The sequence below is a fragment of the Nanorana parkeri genome, unplaced genomic scaffold, assembly GCF_000935625.1.
Source record: "Nanorana parkeri isolate BGI_ZX_2015 unplaced genomic scaffold, ASM93562v1 scaffold1876, whole genome shotgun sequence".
NCBI classification, from domain to species: domain Eukaryota; kingdom Metazoa; phylum Chordata; class Amphibia; order Anura; family Dicroglossidae; genus Nanorana; species Nanorana parkeri.
This window is the reverse complement of record NW_017308144.1, coordinates 204,366-222,874: the sequence shown is the minus strand read 5'-3', so window position 1 is coordinate 222,874 and position 18,509 is coordinate 204,366. Positions and strand designations below refer to the sequence as shown.

At 39.2% G+C, this 18,509-nt stretch overlaps 1 protein-coding gene across 1 annotated transcript in view; it reads left to right on the top strand.

Annotated features, from left to right (window-relative positions):
- The window catches only part of GPHN (gephyrin), a 142,398-nt gene that overhangs the window by 48,981 nt on the left and 74,908 nt on the right, over positions 1-18,509 (top strand). The window contains exons 4-5 of the mRNA XM_018571950.1: positions 13,574-13,711; positions 18,389-18,481. Coding sequence (XP_018427452.1) covers positions 13,574-13,711; positions 18,389-18,481 — 231 coding nt within the window. The remainder of the gene's footprint in view (positions 1-13,573; positions 13,712-18,388; positions 18,482-18,509) is intronic.

The window sequence follows — 18,509 nt, the reverse complement described above, 5'->3', positions numbered from 1 at the left end:
GTGCAAAATATTACTTTTGTGCATATGCACAGTTCTTAACCACTTCCGGGCCGCAATACGTACAAATATGGCGACCCGCAGAAGTAGTTATACCAAGACAGTTCTTAACCACTTCCGGGCCGCAATACGTACAAATACGGCGACCCGCAGATGTAGTTATACCAAGACTCTTGGTGTCATTTTAAACAGCCAATGATGGCTGTTGACATACAAGTGATCCGGCGGCTATGCTGCCTCTGGATCGTTTGTACCAATTGGCGGCATGTGCTGCCCCCACCCCCCTTCGCCGCCACCGGCTTCCCCAGGCTCGGCTGTCCCCGTGCAGGCCCGGGACCCGGGTGGGTCTCTCTGCAACGATCGGAGAGAGATCAGCAGGCTTCCAGCCGCTGAACTCTCCTCCGTTCGCTGGACCCGGAAGTGATGTGTATTACATCACTTCTGGGGGGTGATTTACTAACCTAAACACACTGGGCCAGTAGCCCCTATCTTAATTTTGGTTGCCCCTGTCTGCCTGACAACTTGTGTCCGGGTTTCTGCTGCCATGAAACCCGGACACAGCATTCAAAACCCGGACTGTCCGGGTGAATCCTGGACAGGTGGCAACCCTAAAATCAACCCCCTGGTGTCACTGTTTACATTCTCTGGCTCTTAGAGCCAGGATAATAAGCTGGGGAAGATTTCTGCTTCCTCAGCTTCTTTGGGGTCCCTAGGTGACATCAGGGGTCTGAAAAACCTCTGATGTCTCCATAAAGAGGACCTGCCACACCCTATCTGCTATTACATAGGGGACTTGTTAGCCCCCTTTATGATGGCAATAAAGTTAGTGTAAAAAAAAGAGCTTTCAAAAAATAAAAAAGAATTAAGTAACGTAATTTGTTTTTGAAAAATGCAAAAAAAGATTTTTGAAAGTCTCCCACCCCCACGCAAATACATACACGCATTGGTGCGCCTACGTGCAAAAACGAAAATTGTGCTACACATGTTGCATATCACCGCAAACGTCAGAGTGAGAGCAATAATTCTAGAGCCATTAATAACTGTTAACACTAAATTGATGAGCAGTAAAAGCTTTTAAAGTGTCCCTTATGGGAAATTTTAGTTATTGAAGTTTTTTTGCGGCTTCACGGGCGAACGCAATTTTAGGGCTTGACATATTTTGTATCTATTTACCCGACATGACCCCATCTTTTATATTTTACATGGGTATTATATTCTGTTTCTGTACACTTAATTTCATTTTAGTTTATTCTATCCTAAAAAAATACTGGTTTGATAAACATTTGCACAAGTACCGTGCAACAAAAAATTGCAACTAGCATTTTTTTTATTCTACTGGGTCTAGAAAATATATAATTGTTTGGGGGTTTGAAGCTGTTTTCTAGACAAAAAATCAGATTTTATCATGTGTGCAAATAGTAAGAAATTGCTCCGGACAGCAAGTGGTTAATTATATCATCTCTGCAGCGCTCCTAGTGAACTACCTACAAGTGGAACCTAAGTGTTCACTTACTATCAAAGATAATATATTTGTATGTCTCTGTGTTCTCTTTCTGTTTCTCCTGTCCTTGTTGTAATTCGCCTCCAGCGGACCCCAAGTAGTTGGGAGGCTATCCGCTCGAGTTGAGGGATGGTCCTCCTGGCTTGGGGTCCAAGTTAGGTTTCATGGTTAATTGTTGAGAAAAGTAAGGTGGAAATGCATGCTGACCTCTAGTACAGATTGATGGTTTTATTACACTATGTATGAGCAGAAGGGAATGGACATGCCGGGCTCAGGTGTGATGTTTAAGCTGAATTTCTGTATATGTTTAATTATGCAGGGCCATGAGGTCCTACTGTTTCGCACTTCTGTACTATGTTGGTATGCTTATATAAATAAAGAATATTAAAAAAAAAAAGATAATATATATACAGTACATTTTTAGAAATTATTCAGACCCCCTTCTCTTTTTTCAATTTTGTTACGTTGCAGCCTGATGCTACAGTCGTTGAAATTCTTTTCTCATTATATTCTACACTCAGTACCCACATTGGCATAAGTATTCAGACCCTTTGCAACAACACTTGAAATTTAGCTCAGATGCCTCCCATTTCCCGTTGTTGTTGCTGAGATGTTTCTACACCTTGGTTGGAGCCCACCTGTAGTAAATTAAATTGATTGAACATGATTTGGAAAGGCACACACCTCTCTATATAAGTCCTCACAGCTGACATTGCATACTGTGTCAGAGCAAAATCCATGAGGTCAAAGGAAGAAGTTTGGCACAACCAGGACTCTTCCAAGAGCTGATTGCCTGGCCAAACTTAAAAATTTACCTGTTCCAACTTCCATACAAATTCAACTTAAGAACAAACCTACAGTCCCTATCTTGTTCGTAACCCTGGGACTGCCTGTAGTTTTCTATGAGGTCCCCGAATTCTTGCATTTTGCCCGTTTGTCTTGGCAAAATGCCTCTAGGTCATGCAAAGTCTTTGGTCATCCTGCATGCACCCCACGTTTGAGATCTCCCCAGAGTGGCTCGATATTAAGGTCAGTAGACTGTGATGGCCACTCCAGAACCTTCACTTTCTTCTGCTGTAACTACTGGAGGGTCAACTTGGCCTTCTGCTTAGGGTCATTGTCGTGCTGGAAAGTCCAAGAGTGTCCAATGCGCAGCTTTTGTGCAGAAGAATGCAAATTGTCTGCCAGTATTTTCTGATAACATGGCACAATCTTTGGGCCCTCAGAGGGCACTGCATTAAAAACAGGCATGATCTGTGATGGACATCACTGCATGGGCTCAGGAGTATTTTTTTAAATCACTGTCCATAATCAAAGTTTGCCGTGCCATCAAATAATGTTAAATCTCCATCAACTCAGCCCACACTATATTGCCCATTATATGGTGTGTATATATATATGCCTGAGCACAAACTATATATAAACAAATAAATAAAATCATATATAAAAATACCTTTGTAAAATGGGCATATACAGTGGGTAGAAAAAAAGAATCACCCCCCTTTAAAATAATCACATTTTGTTGCTTTGCAGCCTGAAATGAAGGCAGACAGAGTTTTTGTTGTATCCAGCTGTATTTACTCTAACATGCAGGTGAAAGATATAACACCAACAACGTCTTTTTGGGGTCCACGGGGCTCAACAAAAGAAGTCTAAATCATTTATATGTGTAAACAACAGTCTTAATTCATTCAAAAATAAATAAACGGGGGCCTTTAAATGTGAAAGAGAGCCAAAAACTTTACCTGCTCGCTCAATAGAAGTAATTTTTTTTTTTTTTTTAGTCTTGTCTATAATAAATAAATAATTATTATAGAAAACCATTGTACAAAGCCACACAACAACCTTTGCCTTTCGTTTTCCCGCATCTAAGTACAATATTAAAGGCCGCAAAGGATCTTGGGGCGGGCGCATGCGCAGTTCAGATTTTTGGCTGGGAGACAAGGAGACACACAAGGTAAGTCTATGGACAGCATGCACCCGCATGCAAACACCGTGGGACAGGAAATGCCAGCAAGCACAGAGGAGTCAGTGCTGGATCAGAGACCCACAGCAGCGCTGGAGAGAAGGCTGAAAAGGACAGGAAAGAAGAAGATGATCAGATTAAGAGACATAATTTAAGGTAAGTGCTTACAATTTTTTTTATCTACGCACACAATTTGTAACCTGGGCATGTTGTAACCTCATCTTTTATATTTCATTAAAAAAATTGGTATTTTGTTGTGTTTTGGGGCATTTAATTAAATTTTTCACTAAATGTTGGGGTTTAATAAGGAGTTGCGCTAATATTGCGCAACATAAAAATTTGCAACTACCACCTTTTTATTCTATAGGGTCTTGGCATTCAGAAAATATATAATGTTTGGGGGTTTTAAGTCATTTTCAGGCCTAAAATGGGGAATATAACATGGGTGCAAAAAATGAAAAAAAGGCCTCAGTCATGAAGAGGTTAATGTCACTTTAAATAAAAATATATTTGTATTGTAATTATCTGCTCTTGACATTTGGTACTCAAGTATGACCAAGATTTGCATTTGATTATTAATAAATCGCAAAATGTCTTGTGTGTAGCAAGTAAACATTTGAATTCTGATTTCTTGATCTCTTTGTGAAGCAAGGTGACATCATGTGACTAGAAGAGAAGATTTTTGTTATTGTGTACAAAAAAAGTACAAAGAAATCCCCAGTACTATAAGCTTCGATTAATGAAACAGTTAACTAGGTTTACACCAAGAGCATAAAAAATGCATGGGAAGACAGTGACTATATGTTTTCTTATCTTAGCCTAAAATATACTGTATATTTCATGTGTAATATATGTATTTGTACATATAAAGGGAAAGGGATCATTGTTAAACCATTTTGTGTAAATATGTTTGTTTTTTTACTGTGTTGGTTTGCATACATAGTAGCAAGAGTCTTTACTACAGCTAAATCATTACAATTTTCACTACAATAGGCAGAAAAATAATCAATACTCAATGGAAAACCTATTAACTGAAACAACAGGCAAAGAGCTGCATTTTTATTTTTAAAACCAATGGAACCTCAGCTCCTATAGTAGGGCCACTGTGTTTATTGGGCAGGGTCAAATATTGTTAGTTTGTGGGCTTTACTCTTCTGACCCGACCTCTCATCTCTCCCTAGCTGTTCATTCAATCATGCGTCTACCATCTCTGTGGGATGTGCTCTGCAAGATTATGTGGTATGAATGACAATAGCACTGTTCAATCAGGAGCTATCATAATGCAGAGCACACCTCACAATAAAGGAATAAGGTATTATTGAACAGCACTTCTCCAGCCAGAGAGTTTGTGTCAAAGTGGAAAGCAGCTGCCACACACTGTCTCACAGGACATGCAGCATGTAACCCAGAGGAGGAGGGAGGAGCTCTTTAAGTACTGTAGTGACAGCTAATGTCACTAGTGTGGTGCTCATTGTTTGTCTAAAGAAGAGTGAGCTTTACCCAAGGACTTGCAGTTAATTTATGTCCCTTCTCCTACTTCATTCATACTGTGGATCTCCTGATGGTTATTGATATTTCCCCCTCCTGTGCTGCTTTTGTCTGTGGGTATGCCACGCCTCCACCCTACCTGCTGCCCGTTGATCTCTTCCTCCACCAATCATCAGTTCACAAGTTTTCAGTCCATTGCATTACTACTCTTCTGGGCGATGGCTCTGACATTTGGAAGCAAAGCCTTGCTTCTCTGTCAAAAGAACTACCTCCACCCAAATTTACATCATGGATTAACAGTGAATCAGCTTCTGGAAGCCTGCAGGCATTACACGACCAGTCCTTTGAACTTCTCTAGACTTGTTTCAGCACAGCAGGTGCCAGCTTCTGGTCTCACTTAATAATGACTTTCAAAAAGGAAAAATAATACTGGCCTTACCTGAAAAAAATTAATTGCCCCTACTTTTGTTCCAAAACTGGGGAATTTTGCACCCTTTTTTCTCCCAACCTCATGCACTTTATATATTGTAAAAGAGAAGCAGCTGCTGATGACCCTCCTTCACAAAATGCTAGTTAAATGCCTTTGTTTGGCTTCAGCACTTCTGAGTCTCTGACCCACAACAAGCTTGTAGCAAATAGAAGACAGAGAAAACACAGAGAGAGGAATTTATCAAAACTGGAGCAGACAAAATCTGGAGCAGCTATGAATGCCAACCAATCAGTTTTCTTTAATTTTCAAATCTCAACTGCCCTGGGCAGGAATTGAAAGGTAATTTACCCAATGGAACACAGATTGCAATAAAAAACTGACATGGATTTTAACCATTCAATTGCTTTTTCCAAAATAAAAATACAACCCCAATTCCAAAAAAGCTAAACGCTTCCTAAATGCTGTGTACAATTTTCATAAAAGCAGAATGCAATGATTTGCAAATCTCATAAACACGTATTTTATTCACAATAGACAATAGAGAATATCAAATGTTTAAAGTGAGAAAATGTAACTTTGAAATTGATGTCAGCAACACGTCTCAAAAAAGTTGAGACAGGGCAACTAAAAACTGGTAAAGTAAGTAGTACTAACAAGGAAGAGCTAGAAGAACATTTTCCAACTAATTAGGTTAATTGGCAACCGGTCAGTAACATGACTGGGTATAAAAATAACAAAAGCTGCATCTAAAAATTGTCAAACAATTTCAGAATAATGTTCTGCAATGTAAAATTGCTAAGACTTTAAATATATCATCATGTACAGTACATAATATTATCAAAAGATTCTGAGAATCTGGGGAAATCTCTGTGTACAGGGGCAAGGCCAAAATGCAAAATTGGATGCCTGTGATCTTTAAAAACATTAAAAACAGGCATGATCTGTGATAGACATCACTGCATGGGCTCAGGAGTATTTAAACAAATCGCTGTCCATGAACAAAGTTCGCTGTGCCATCCAAAAATGCAAGTTAAATCTCTATCATGCAAAGAACCCTCCATATCTGAACATGATCCAGAAAAGCCGCCATATCTGAACATGATCCAGAAAAGCTGCCGTCTTTTCTGGGCCAGAACTCATTTAAAATGGTCTTTTGCAGAGTGGAAAACTGTTCTGTGGTCACATGAGTGGAAATTTGACATTATTTTTGGCTACCATGGGCGCCAAGTTCTCCGGACTAAGGAGGAGAGGGACCTCCATGGCTTGTTATCAGCACTCTGATGGTGTAACCCCATACCATGCATTAGTGCGTATGGAATGGGCAGCTTGCACATCTGGAAAGGCACCACCAAAGCTGAAAGATATATCCAGATTATAGAGCAGCCCTTGCATATTTCAGCAGCATAATGCTAAACCACATACTGCATCTATGACAACAGCATGGCTTTGAAGTAGAAGAGTCCAGATGTTAACTGGCCGGCCTGCATTCCTGACCTTTTCACCAATTAAAAATATTTAACAATAAGAAAAAGAAGACCCAGGACTGTTAAACAGTTAGAATCCTATATCGGGCAACAATGGGCCAACATTCCTCTCCCAAAACTCCAGCAACTGGTCTCCTCAGTTCCCAGACATTTACAGAGTGTTGTTAAAAGAATAAGGATCGATCAATGATCGACCCGGAAGCTGTGTAGTTGAACCTAAGGGGGGCGTGGCTGACGCCGGAAAGCGAGCAAGCGTGCTGGTCTGCGAGTGCACCGCAGGACGTAGAGAGGAGACTCACGGAGAGGGGACTCACGGAACCAAGCTGCACCATTTTCTGCCTCGATCTGCCCTGACCGACTGGAATATCCGAGAATATAGGGGAGAGAGGGGAAATAAGGAGACCCTGTCCGAACCCGTCTAAGAGGGCGGTGGTAACGCCGAAACACTGTGCGGCTACAATCCGCAGATTACGTTGCGGGAGAGAGGGGGGAAAGTATTGAACAGCTCGCCCCCCCGCCTTGCAGAGACGCACATAAAGGTACTTGTTACTTGTTACACTGTTGCTGGAGTCGCTGGAGATCTCAGAGACCACGGCAATGAGACAGAAGAGGGGACGGAGGTCTGGTGGAACAGGTGCTTCAACACCAGGGACGCTGAGGAAATACCTAAGGGCAGAGGTGGCAGAGATGGAGCCATCGGAGGAGCCAGTGACACCTATCAATGGGAGGAGAACGACACAGGCAGAGGTAAGACCCCCCATGGAGGTCTCTTTTCAACAGACAATTGTGGGCTCCCATAATGATAATGACTACCTTAATGAGACTATACCCACTCTAATAGATGGCTATAGAGTTAACCTGGACATGGAGAGTATACCTAACTCCCTACCAAGTAAATCTGACATGGCACAAATGCTTCATAACTTAGAATGTTCTATTAAACATGAAGTAAAAGGTCAGAGGAGATCTCTCACATCTTTTAAAAAGAGTGGAGGAAAATGAAGCTAGACTGGACTCCCAGGAGAAAACAATGCATGACCTACAGGGAAGACTGGGGTTAATTACTAAACAGTACAGAGCCGCTATGTATAAAATAGAAGATCTGGAGAATCGTAGCAGAAGGAATAACTTAAGAATTAGAGGTCTGCCCGAATCTATATCTGAGAATGAACTAGAAACTACTCTGCAAGGGTTATTTAACCAGATCTTAAACCGTGCTGAGACTACTTTGCTCTGTCTGGACCATATACACAGAATAAGAAGATCTAAAAGTATTACCATGGATATACCACGCGATATTATACGCCGAATGCATTATTATGAGGATAAATGGAAATTATGAGACATTTAAGGACCATCCCACACCTTGACTTTAAGGGTACACGAGTTTCAATTTTTGCAGATCTAGCGGGGGAAACACTAGCTAGACGCAGATTGCTCAAGCCACTTTTAGATAATCTCAGAGCAGCGGACATACCGTACAGATGGGGCTATCCGTTTAGCTTAATAGCCAGAAAAGATGGGCAATCCGTGACCCTACGTTTCCCAGAGGAAATAGAATCATTTTGCAGAAAGCTTGAGATCCTCATACCCAATCTCTTAGGTTTGAGAAATGAAAGCATTATGATCCCACAGATGTCAATCCGGAGGTGGTCTGTACCAAGGAGAAAATAATGTATGGATAATAAGAATAGGTTAACATTTGAACATACAAAGATGCATTTCCTGTACTCTCCCCTCTCTGAAAGAAGAGTAATTATGACATTAAACTGGAGAGACCATGCTATTGTTGCCTTAATTAGACTCAACAAATTACTCCACTAATAAAGCAGAAGATTAATCTGGAGCGGTGTTCGGCAACACCCACAGCCCCACCTTTGAATATTAGCCACCTTTCTTTCCCCCCCACTTTTTTGGGGGGTTTTATAGTTTTTCCACAGGAGATGGCGAGAGAGTGGGTCTGGAGATTGAATGAATCATTACTGTGGAGACCATTAGATGTGCAGAAACTGAACGAAGACCTCAGTGAATTTTTTGCACTCAATGACTCTCCACCTCACCTGCCATCCTATGGGAAACTCATAAGGCCGTTATGAGAGGGAAACTGATTGAATTAGGGTCTAGGAAGAAAAAAGAGAGTGAAAAGAATATGGAAGTCCTTTTAACCCAAATCAGAGAACTGGAAACTGTTCATAAAAAATCGTTATTTTCAGATCACCTAATACAATTAACGAATAAGAGAGAAGAATTAAAAAATGTATTAAATGTCAAAACAGCACAGAAATTCCACTGGCTGGTGGGTATACAATATAGATGGGGTAATAAACCGGGAAAAGTACTATCTAGAACATTAAATCACAAAAAGATACAGTCATATATCCCTAAAATTAAAACAACAGATTATATGGCCTATACCCCTAGAGATATCGCCAAGGAATTTAAAGACTTTTATTCTATATTGTACAATGTATCAGAAAAATTGTCGCAAAAAACATTGGACCATAGACAGGAGGCGATAAGCAAGTATTTGAAAAGGAGTAAAGTACCATCATTTCCAGTTGAATCCTTAGAAAAATTGGAAAAGGAGATAGAAATTGGGGAACTGGAGAGCTGTCTATCTGAAATGGCCAAAGGGAAAGCACCAGGCCCGGATGGACTATCGGTGGATTACTACGTAACTTTCAAAGACACATTACTCCCCCGGCTGGCTAACTACGTGAACTCATTAACGAACGATGGGAAATTTAGATCAGAAACCTCTCTGGCACACATAGTAGTAATCCCCAAACCAGATAAAGATCCGACGAGCTGTGGGAGTTACAGACCAATATCATTATTAAACATGGATATTAAGTTATTTGCAAAGGTATTAGCAAGAAGAATCACTCCATTTATATCACAAGTTATTTCTTATGATCAAACTGGGTTTATCCCAGGCAGAGAGAAATAAGAGATAACTCATTGAGAACCTTAGCAATAATGACTTCTGTAAAACAACAATCCCAGCCTACACTACTATTATCAACAGACGCAGAAAAAGCGTTTGATAGGGTGGCCTGAGATTTTCTACTGCCCACATTACAATATTTGGGACTGGGGAAAAAAAAGATGAGCTGGATCTCCGCTCTATATAAAGACCCTAGGGCGCAAGTTAGAGTCAATGGCATATTAAGCGAGGGATTCCCACTAAGCAACGGCACACCACAAGGGTGCCCACTCTCTCCCCTTCTATTTGCGATCTCACTGGAACCCCTTTTAGCAAATATAAGAGAAAACATTGACATTCACGGAGTTGTCATTGGAAACAATGAACATAAATATTCAGCTTACGCAGATGATATATTGTTCTATATACAACAGCCTAGAATATCCATCCCAAACTTAATAGCAGCCTTTCGGGAGTATGGGGAGTTATCTAATTTTAAGATAAACTTTGATAAATCGGAAATATTAAATATTAACCTGCCATCTAGAGAGACGATGTCCTTACGCTTAAGCTTCCCATTTAGGTGGCAGTCTGAGAGACTGAAATATTTAGGAATTAACTTAACCCCTCATCATCAGGATCTATTTAAATATAATTACATCCCTCTTTTAAATGAGACCAGGAAGGATTTGCAAAAATGGACTGCTCTACGTTACTCATGGATCGGTAGAGTAAACGTAATAAAAATGAATATTCTACCGAAGTGTATATATGTATATCAGATGGTCCCCATCGCCCTTCAAAATAGTTTCTTTAGAACTTTAAAAACAATGGTATCTAGATATGTATGGGGAAGAAAAAACGCGAGAATTTCATATGACACCTTAGCAAGACCAAAATCGCAAGGTGGGTTGGCTCTACCAGATTTTAAACGTTATTATCAGGCAGTGATATTGACCAGATTACTGAATTGGCACTTTGATAGAACAACTACAATTTGGGTAGATGTTGAGTTTAAAATATGTGAGACAAACCTAAGCACAATCTGCTGGATACCAAAACAGTTTAGAGGTACATCAAAGGAGTGGTACCATCTAGTGGGGAATACCCTAACAGTGTGGGACTTACTGCATAAGAAAAGCAGGATGGAGTTATAATTCACCTTTAATGCCTTTATTAGGACATGACTATTTTCCACCAGGTAAATCAGATAAAACATTCGGTAGATGGATAGAGGAAGGCACGTTACGTTTGCATCACGTAATGGACCAAGAGACATTAAAACCGCTACCGACATTGTGTCGTACTTCATCACCATCCATGATGGATAGGTGACGATATCTTCAACTAAACCACTTTCTGCAATTTTTAGCGAAAGCAATTAGATCAATGGATGAATTAAACCCTATGGAAGGGATATTATTAAGATCAAGATTCATGCCCAAAGAGATTCATATCATTGTTGGTTAAAATACTGTTTCAAATGGACCGTGTATCAATACCAGGGTTTATGCAACAATGGGAAGAATTGTGAACTCCCTTGCCAGAACTAGGAAAACAGAGGGTTCTGCACTGGGGATGTAAAACATCAACCTCATCCTGTATAGAGGAGATTAATTATAAACTATTGTCAAGGTGGTATCTTATGCCAGTGAGACTACACTCAATGGATCCTACCTATTCACCAATGTGTTGGAGAGGCGGCGGCGGGAGAGCAACTATGGCACACATATGGTGGCAGTGCCCTGTTATTAATAAATATTGGGTCGAGGTGGGTAGGATCATCTCCTCTATACAGGGAAGACCCTTGAGAATGGATCCCTGGGTGATATTATTCCACAATAGTGAAGGGTCTCTGTTAAGATATAAAAACTCTATCACACCCCACCTGCTGAACTCAGCAAAATGCCTGATACCAGCGCATTGGAAGAGCACAGAACCTCCCTCAATAAAGGAATGGCTAATAAAAACAAACTATATATGCTCAATGGAAGAACTATATTTCAGTAGCCAAAACAAGCATTTATTATTCTGTGAAATATGGCAGGGATGGCTTACATACAAGAATTCAGAAGAGTACGTAGGTACGCTATCTTCACTTCCCTAGCGTTTATAGGGCCTGTCCCTCTCTATATCACACTACGGGATACTCTCAGATATCTTGACAAAAAGAGGGGGAGGAATAGGATGTCACAGAATGTTAATGTATTGTATTTCTTTTTGTTTTATCTCTTTTATACTCGGAATAAGCCGTATCTATTAGGTCATAACCCAGAACTAAAACCCTTATGGGGGAAGCTCTTGCTCACACACATATGTTTGCTTATTTTACTGTTTTTGACATTATTATAACACATTATTGTAATATAAGTATAGCACATAGAAAACAGTCATGTAATTTTCACCTAGTAATTGATGACTGGGGTGGGAAAGAAAGGAGGTAATGCTTAGTATTATAATTTCATTTTTCACTCATTGGTAGATCATTAGACAAAACAAATATTGTAGATATTTTAAGCACATTTAATAGGATCCCATATAAAGACACATATTACCAAATTTTGAGTATTCACAGATATAAATTTTTCCACATGATACAATATGAGTGATATATAGGATCTAAGGCTCACATAGTAGTAATTAATGGAAGGTAGTAAACCGATCCTTAAAGTTCACAGACTAAAATGGTAAAAATAACAATTGCACTAACAATTGCACTAAATAAATCAAAGGTAATAGTTATTATCTAACTAACTGGAAAAAGATAGACACTAATATGTGAAGGAAATGAGAGGAATGGCACTAGATAGGTGTAGTCTGGGTTATGGCTATACGGGCAAAGCATAGATGTTGGAAGGGATTATATCAATGTTAAGATATGTTTTTGTTTTAATGTTAATTGTATGTGAGAAGTGTAGTTGTATGTATTATGGTGGATTGTAAAAATAATAATAAATATATTTATTTAAAAAAAAAAGAATAAGGGATGCTACACTGTGGAAAACATGGCCCCGTTCCAACTTTTTTAAGATGCATTGCTCACATCAATTTCAAAATGACTTTATTTTTTTCTTAAAATGGTACATTTTCTCAGTTTAACCATTTTCTTTTGTGAATAAAATACGGGTTTAAGAGATTTGCAAATCATTGCATTCTGTTTTTATGCACACAGCGTTTTCCAAATTTTTTGGAATTGGGGTTGTAGTTTACTGTGTGCACCATTACCGTTAGCTAATAAAGAGTAACAAGACCAAAGGGAAGAAGACCATGTCTGCTATACAGCAAAAAGAAAGAAAAAAACAGTGCTCTTGTGCACTCCTTATTTACACCTGCCAATATGCTAATTCTCATTGTCAGTCACAAGATTAAAATATGTCTTCTACCTAATGCAGTCTATTGAGGTGATGACCATTTCCTTTTTCTTTTGGGTTCACAAGGCAACAGCAGTATAAATAACTTCTGTGTTATGCTATTTATTATAATTTGCCCACCAAAACAAACTGTACACAGACATTTAAATAGAGAAACAAGAATTGATGGTACATTGATAGGCAACTAATATCTGGCATGATTTGCACTTCAGTTCAGCAGCTAGAATCTCAGTAAAAAGGGTTTTTATTCATATGGTTGATCTTTTCATAACTTTGGTGTTTTGTTTTTTTTTGCAAATGCAACATCTAATAGCAAGCATACGTGGAGTAATTGTTATTTCTAATATTATTATTTTTTAAAACACTGTTATGTGTTTCAAATGTTCATTCTCAGTATGTTTATTTTAAAGGTCATAGTGCCGTTGATATCACCAAGGTAGCAAGAAGACACCGTATGTCTCCATTTCCACTAACATCCATGGATAAAGCCTTTATTACAGTCCTGGAAATGACTCCAGTTCTTGGGACTGAAATCATAAATTACAGAGGTAAGTTGTCTTTTTAGTGCAATATACTGTCCTTTCCCAACAAACATAAACAGGTTGTAGAATCCAGAGTAATGGCAGGGACTATTAGGAGCAAATACTTTATGCTATTTTAAGAAGCAGCTGTAAATGTAATTCTTTTTTTATCTTTCCATGTTCCATTTCTTCTTGTATTGCGAGATCTCATTTGCATACCTATTGCCATTTACTTAAAAAAAGGCTAAAGCTTATTTTTAGTGAAGAGCAGAAATTTTAACTTTGAGATTCAAGGGTGACTTGAAAAATACTTAAAACCTTAAATTAACAGGTTGAGTGGATGCCTTAATTGTACATAGTGTTAATTATGTACACAGTGTTAAGGAGTTTTCAGACTGCAGCATCACCCCAATCTACTTTTATCTGATTCATAACAAAAAACCCTGGTAGTTTAGCAGCACCAAATCCATTTTTATCAACAGCACTAGGCCTGCTTTGACTGGCAGACTTTGCAGCCCCAACAGGCCAAAATGCAAAGTGAACAACCACAGGAAGCTGTCATTCCCCAAAAATTGTAACCAAATCCTTCAAGTGTGGGTGGGTATAAAGTGGGGCAGTAGGTGGTTTGTTGGTTCCCGTTATTTTCACAGCACTGCAATGCATCTTTGTAAAAGGAGAAAAAAAGTGTGCACAAAAAAAACATACCACTACCCAACATTCCTGCTTTCCCCTATCCCTTTACTTTTTTTTAACTTAATATTTTTTAATGTTTTACATAGTAAAAAACAAAAAATATACATTGCCAAATTCCTCCCAATTGAGTATCCCTTTGTTTCACCCTAAGAATGCTGAGTGCAATACTGAATCCACTTGGCCCATATACTATCAAACTTATTATATTTATCCTAACAACTTGCAATCCATTTTTCTGAATCCATAATTACATTGACCTGATGGATCCAGTCTGCTCTAGAAGGAACCACAGTACTTCTCGAAAATCTTGGAGTTAACCTCTTTGCAGCATTAAGAAAATGAGCCAGAGATTTCTATTTAGCTATAGAGAAAGGCACTAAATGAAACAAAAAGGTAGAAGGGGTAAACTGTAAAGTTTCACCCAAGATAAACTGAATTTGTTCTCTTATATCCTGCCAAAAGGGCTTTAACTTCGGACAATCCCACCAAACATGTAGATTTGTACCTGGTAATCCTAAATTCATCCAGCAAAGGGGTGAACTATATTTTGGTAAATTTTACCTAAAGAGTATGGAACCTGGTACCATCGGGTTAATACCTTATAATTAGTTTCTTGCAATCTGGAATCTATAGAGGAAGTATGAACACGCTCAACAATCTAATTCACTTGTGCGTCTGTAAAAGTTACACCCATGTCCTGCTCCCACTCCCTGAGAAAATACAAAGAGCTTTTCGAGTTCATTTGGAGTGACCATTTATACAAAAGGGAGAGAGTGCGGTTAGAGGGTGCTTCAGAATTGCAAAACTATTCATAAAAAGTCAATGAGGGTCTAACTAATGCAACATGTTGCTGAATATTCGGGTCAATACTTTTTCCCAGTTTTTTTGGCTAAAATTAGGTACCTCGGCTTATATTCGGGACGGCTTATACTCGAGTATATACGGTATGTTGTAGATAGTGTCAAAAGTCAAAAGGGAAATTACCCAATTTTTCCCTCAGTGCATGTACTGCAATAAGGGAATTCCCTGGCATAAATTTACATAATCAGACATCTCCATTTACTGCCCAAGTCTGAAAATATGATTGGTGTTCACCTGATAAAAAACGAAGAAAACCCCCTATTGGCGTCAAAGGGGAATGTGTTTGGGTCTAAATTCTCGTTTTTATTAACTATATCCCACACCTTCAAAGTATGTATAATAAGAGGAGACGTTGAAGCGACTAGACCTCTTATAGACAGGCAGAAACCAATGGGCATGAGCTATATCTCTACCAGCCATATGTTTTTCTAACAAAACCCACTGCTTATCCTTCACATGATAATGCCAATCTAAGATCCTCTGCAATGCAATAGCCTTATAGTAAAGAGAGACATCTTGTACACCTAGACCTCCAATTCGTTTAGAGCATCTCAAAATATTATTAGATAGTCAAGGCCTTCTATTATTCCACACAAATCGCAGGAATAAACTGCGTAGTTGGCTGAAAAAAGAAAGTGGTAATTTAATTGCAATTGACTTTTTACAAGGAATAAAATCCTCAGTAATACATTCCTTTTCAGGATATTTATACGGCCTAGCCAGGTAAATAGAGTTTTTTCCCAGGCAGGAAGATCTTCAGTAATTGCCTTCAATAATGGTAAGTAAACGCTCATCTTAGGGAGTTTGGAAGATGAATTCCCAGATAACGAAAATGGCTCGATGCCCATGCTAAAGTATATGAAGTGCGCAGATTAGAAAAAAACCTCTGAAGATAAATTCAATGGCAAAATTTCCGATTTCGAATAATTAATAGGAAAATTAGATAGAGCACCATATATAGTATTTGGGGTTGAATAAAGACATACGTCCATCAAGTCCAACCCATATAGGTCCACGCACCATCTCATTCTTAGGGATACTGGTATCCCTGGATATTACGGTCCCTCAAGAAATTGTCCAAACGTTTCTTGAACAAATCTACACTCTTGGCTGAAATCACTGCCGATGGCAGTGAGTTCCAGACCTTAACCGCTCTTACTGTAAAGAACCCTCTCCGCCCATTGTGCTGGAATTTTTTCTCCACCAACTTTATAATGCAAGTGCTGCAGCGATGGTTCAACTAAAGCCGAGTCCCAACACGGGCAGACCAGCTTCCACAGAACCAAAAGTACATAAACCAAGTGGAAGGCCAAGGCTAAAGCCACTACCTACTTCACCAGATCGTGGAATAACTGAGGATGATCAAGTCAAGAAGAAAACTCTAGAAAAATCACCAAAGCAGCCACTTTCCAGAAAGGAGGAGGAAGGAACAAAGGAAAATGAATGAAAATGAAGACAAACTGCAAAAAGAGACAAGCTGTTAGTCATGTGAATGAGGCCTAAATGTAAGTTTAAGATTATTTTTACTTTTGGAAAAGCTTGGTGGAGTTATGATAATTGGAGCAAAAGCAGAGGTTTTGCCTGTAATATTGCAACTTTCAGGTGCAAAACTATGGGTTCCAGCCAGGGATTCATAGCTGAGTGAATACATCATGAATAAATAAAATAAAGTTTTTTTCCATTGCTGAATAGTGAATATATCAAGTAAAGATTAATTCATCTTTGATCATGCTGTATTAATATAACATGGGTCGGCTGTTAGTCGTGTGAATGAGGCCTTAAGCTAAATTATGGTTTTCTACACAATTCCATCTACTTCCTATCCATACGCCATCTTGTGGCCTTTTTTCCAATTGCACGTTGAGACTTTACTAAAATTTCACTTCATGACATCAGCATTTTGTGGTGTATTGTGCCATTGTGCCACACCTGTTACATATCGCCGTGAACGTCGGAGCATGAACAATAATTTGAGGGCCATCAATCACTTAACACTAAACTGATGAGCAATAAAAGCTTTTAAAGCGTCGCCTATGGCCAATTTTTGCTATGGTCGTTTTTTTGCAATTTCGCAGGCAAGCTTTTCTTGAACAAATCTACACTCTTGGCTGAAATCACTGCCGATGGCAGTGAGTTCCAGACCTTAACCGCTCTTACTGTAAAGAACCCTCTCCGCCCATTGTGCTGGAATTTTTTCTCCACCAACTTTAGGTGGTGGCCTCTAGTCTTTGTAATGCAGTTAATCTCAAACAGTTTGTTGCCAATGTTGCTGTCACCATTGAACATCTTGTACATGAAAATCATACCCCCCCCCTTAATCTCCTTAATTCCAGCGTAAACATGTTTAAGTTAATTTTGTTAATTTTGTTTTGTCAGAAGCCTTGTCTCATAGCTCTGGTCCCCCATTCCCCTAATTAGTTTTGTTGCCCTCCGCTGGACTCTCTCCAGTTCAAGGACATCCCTTCTCAGTACTGGCTGTCACCATTGAACATCTTGTACATGAAAATCATACCCCCCCCCTTAATCTCCTTAATTCCAGCGTAAACATGTTTAAGTTAATTTTGTTAATTTTGTTTTGTCAGAAGCCTTGTCTCATAGCTCTGGTCCCCCATTCCCCTAATTAGTTTTGTTGCCCTCCGCTGGACTCTCTCCAGTTCAAGGACATCCCTTCTCAGTACTGGCGACCAAAACTGGTCGCCAGTACTGGTCGCCAGTGCTGGTCGGGTGCATTGCTTTACCCAATCAGGGCATCACATGGAATGCCCTGATAGTTCGTGTGTTCATCGAACAAACGAACTAGCGATGTTCGAGTTGAACTGTTGGTCAACTCGAATATCGAGCCCATAACTAATTCTGATATGCACCAAAATTCACTGCTTGGAATTTGGACAAAATTCACCAGTTTAAGGCAAATGTGAATCCTGTTAATTTGCCTTGAATTTATGTTTGGACAAATTCCGAACTTATCACTACACTACTCATTTTCATTTTCTAGCTAGCTTGTCAGCCTGCCCTGTTCAATTAGTATCTAGGAATATTAAAAAATTATGAGACTGTAAAACAGGAGGCTCCTTCAGTTTGGAGCTTATTAGATTAGCATATTCCTTAAATTTCATAGCTATGCAGTTAACATATGTTTTTATCTCTTAGATGGAATGGGACGTGTTCTTGCCCAAGAGGTGTATGCAAAAGACAATTTACCGCCATTCCCTGCATCAGTAAAGGATGGGTATGCAGTCAGAGGTAAATACTATATTGCATGATCAAGGAT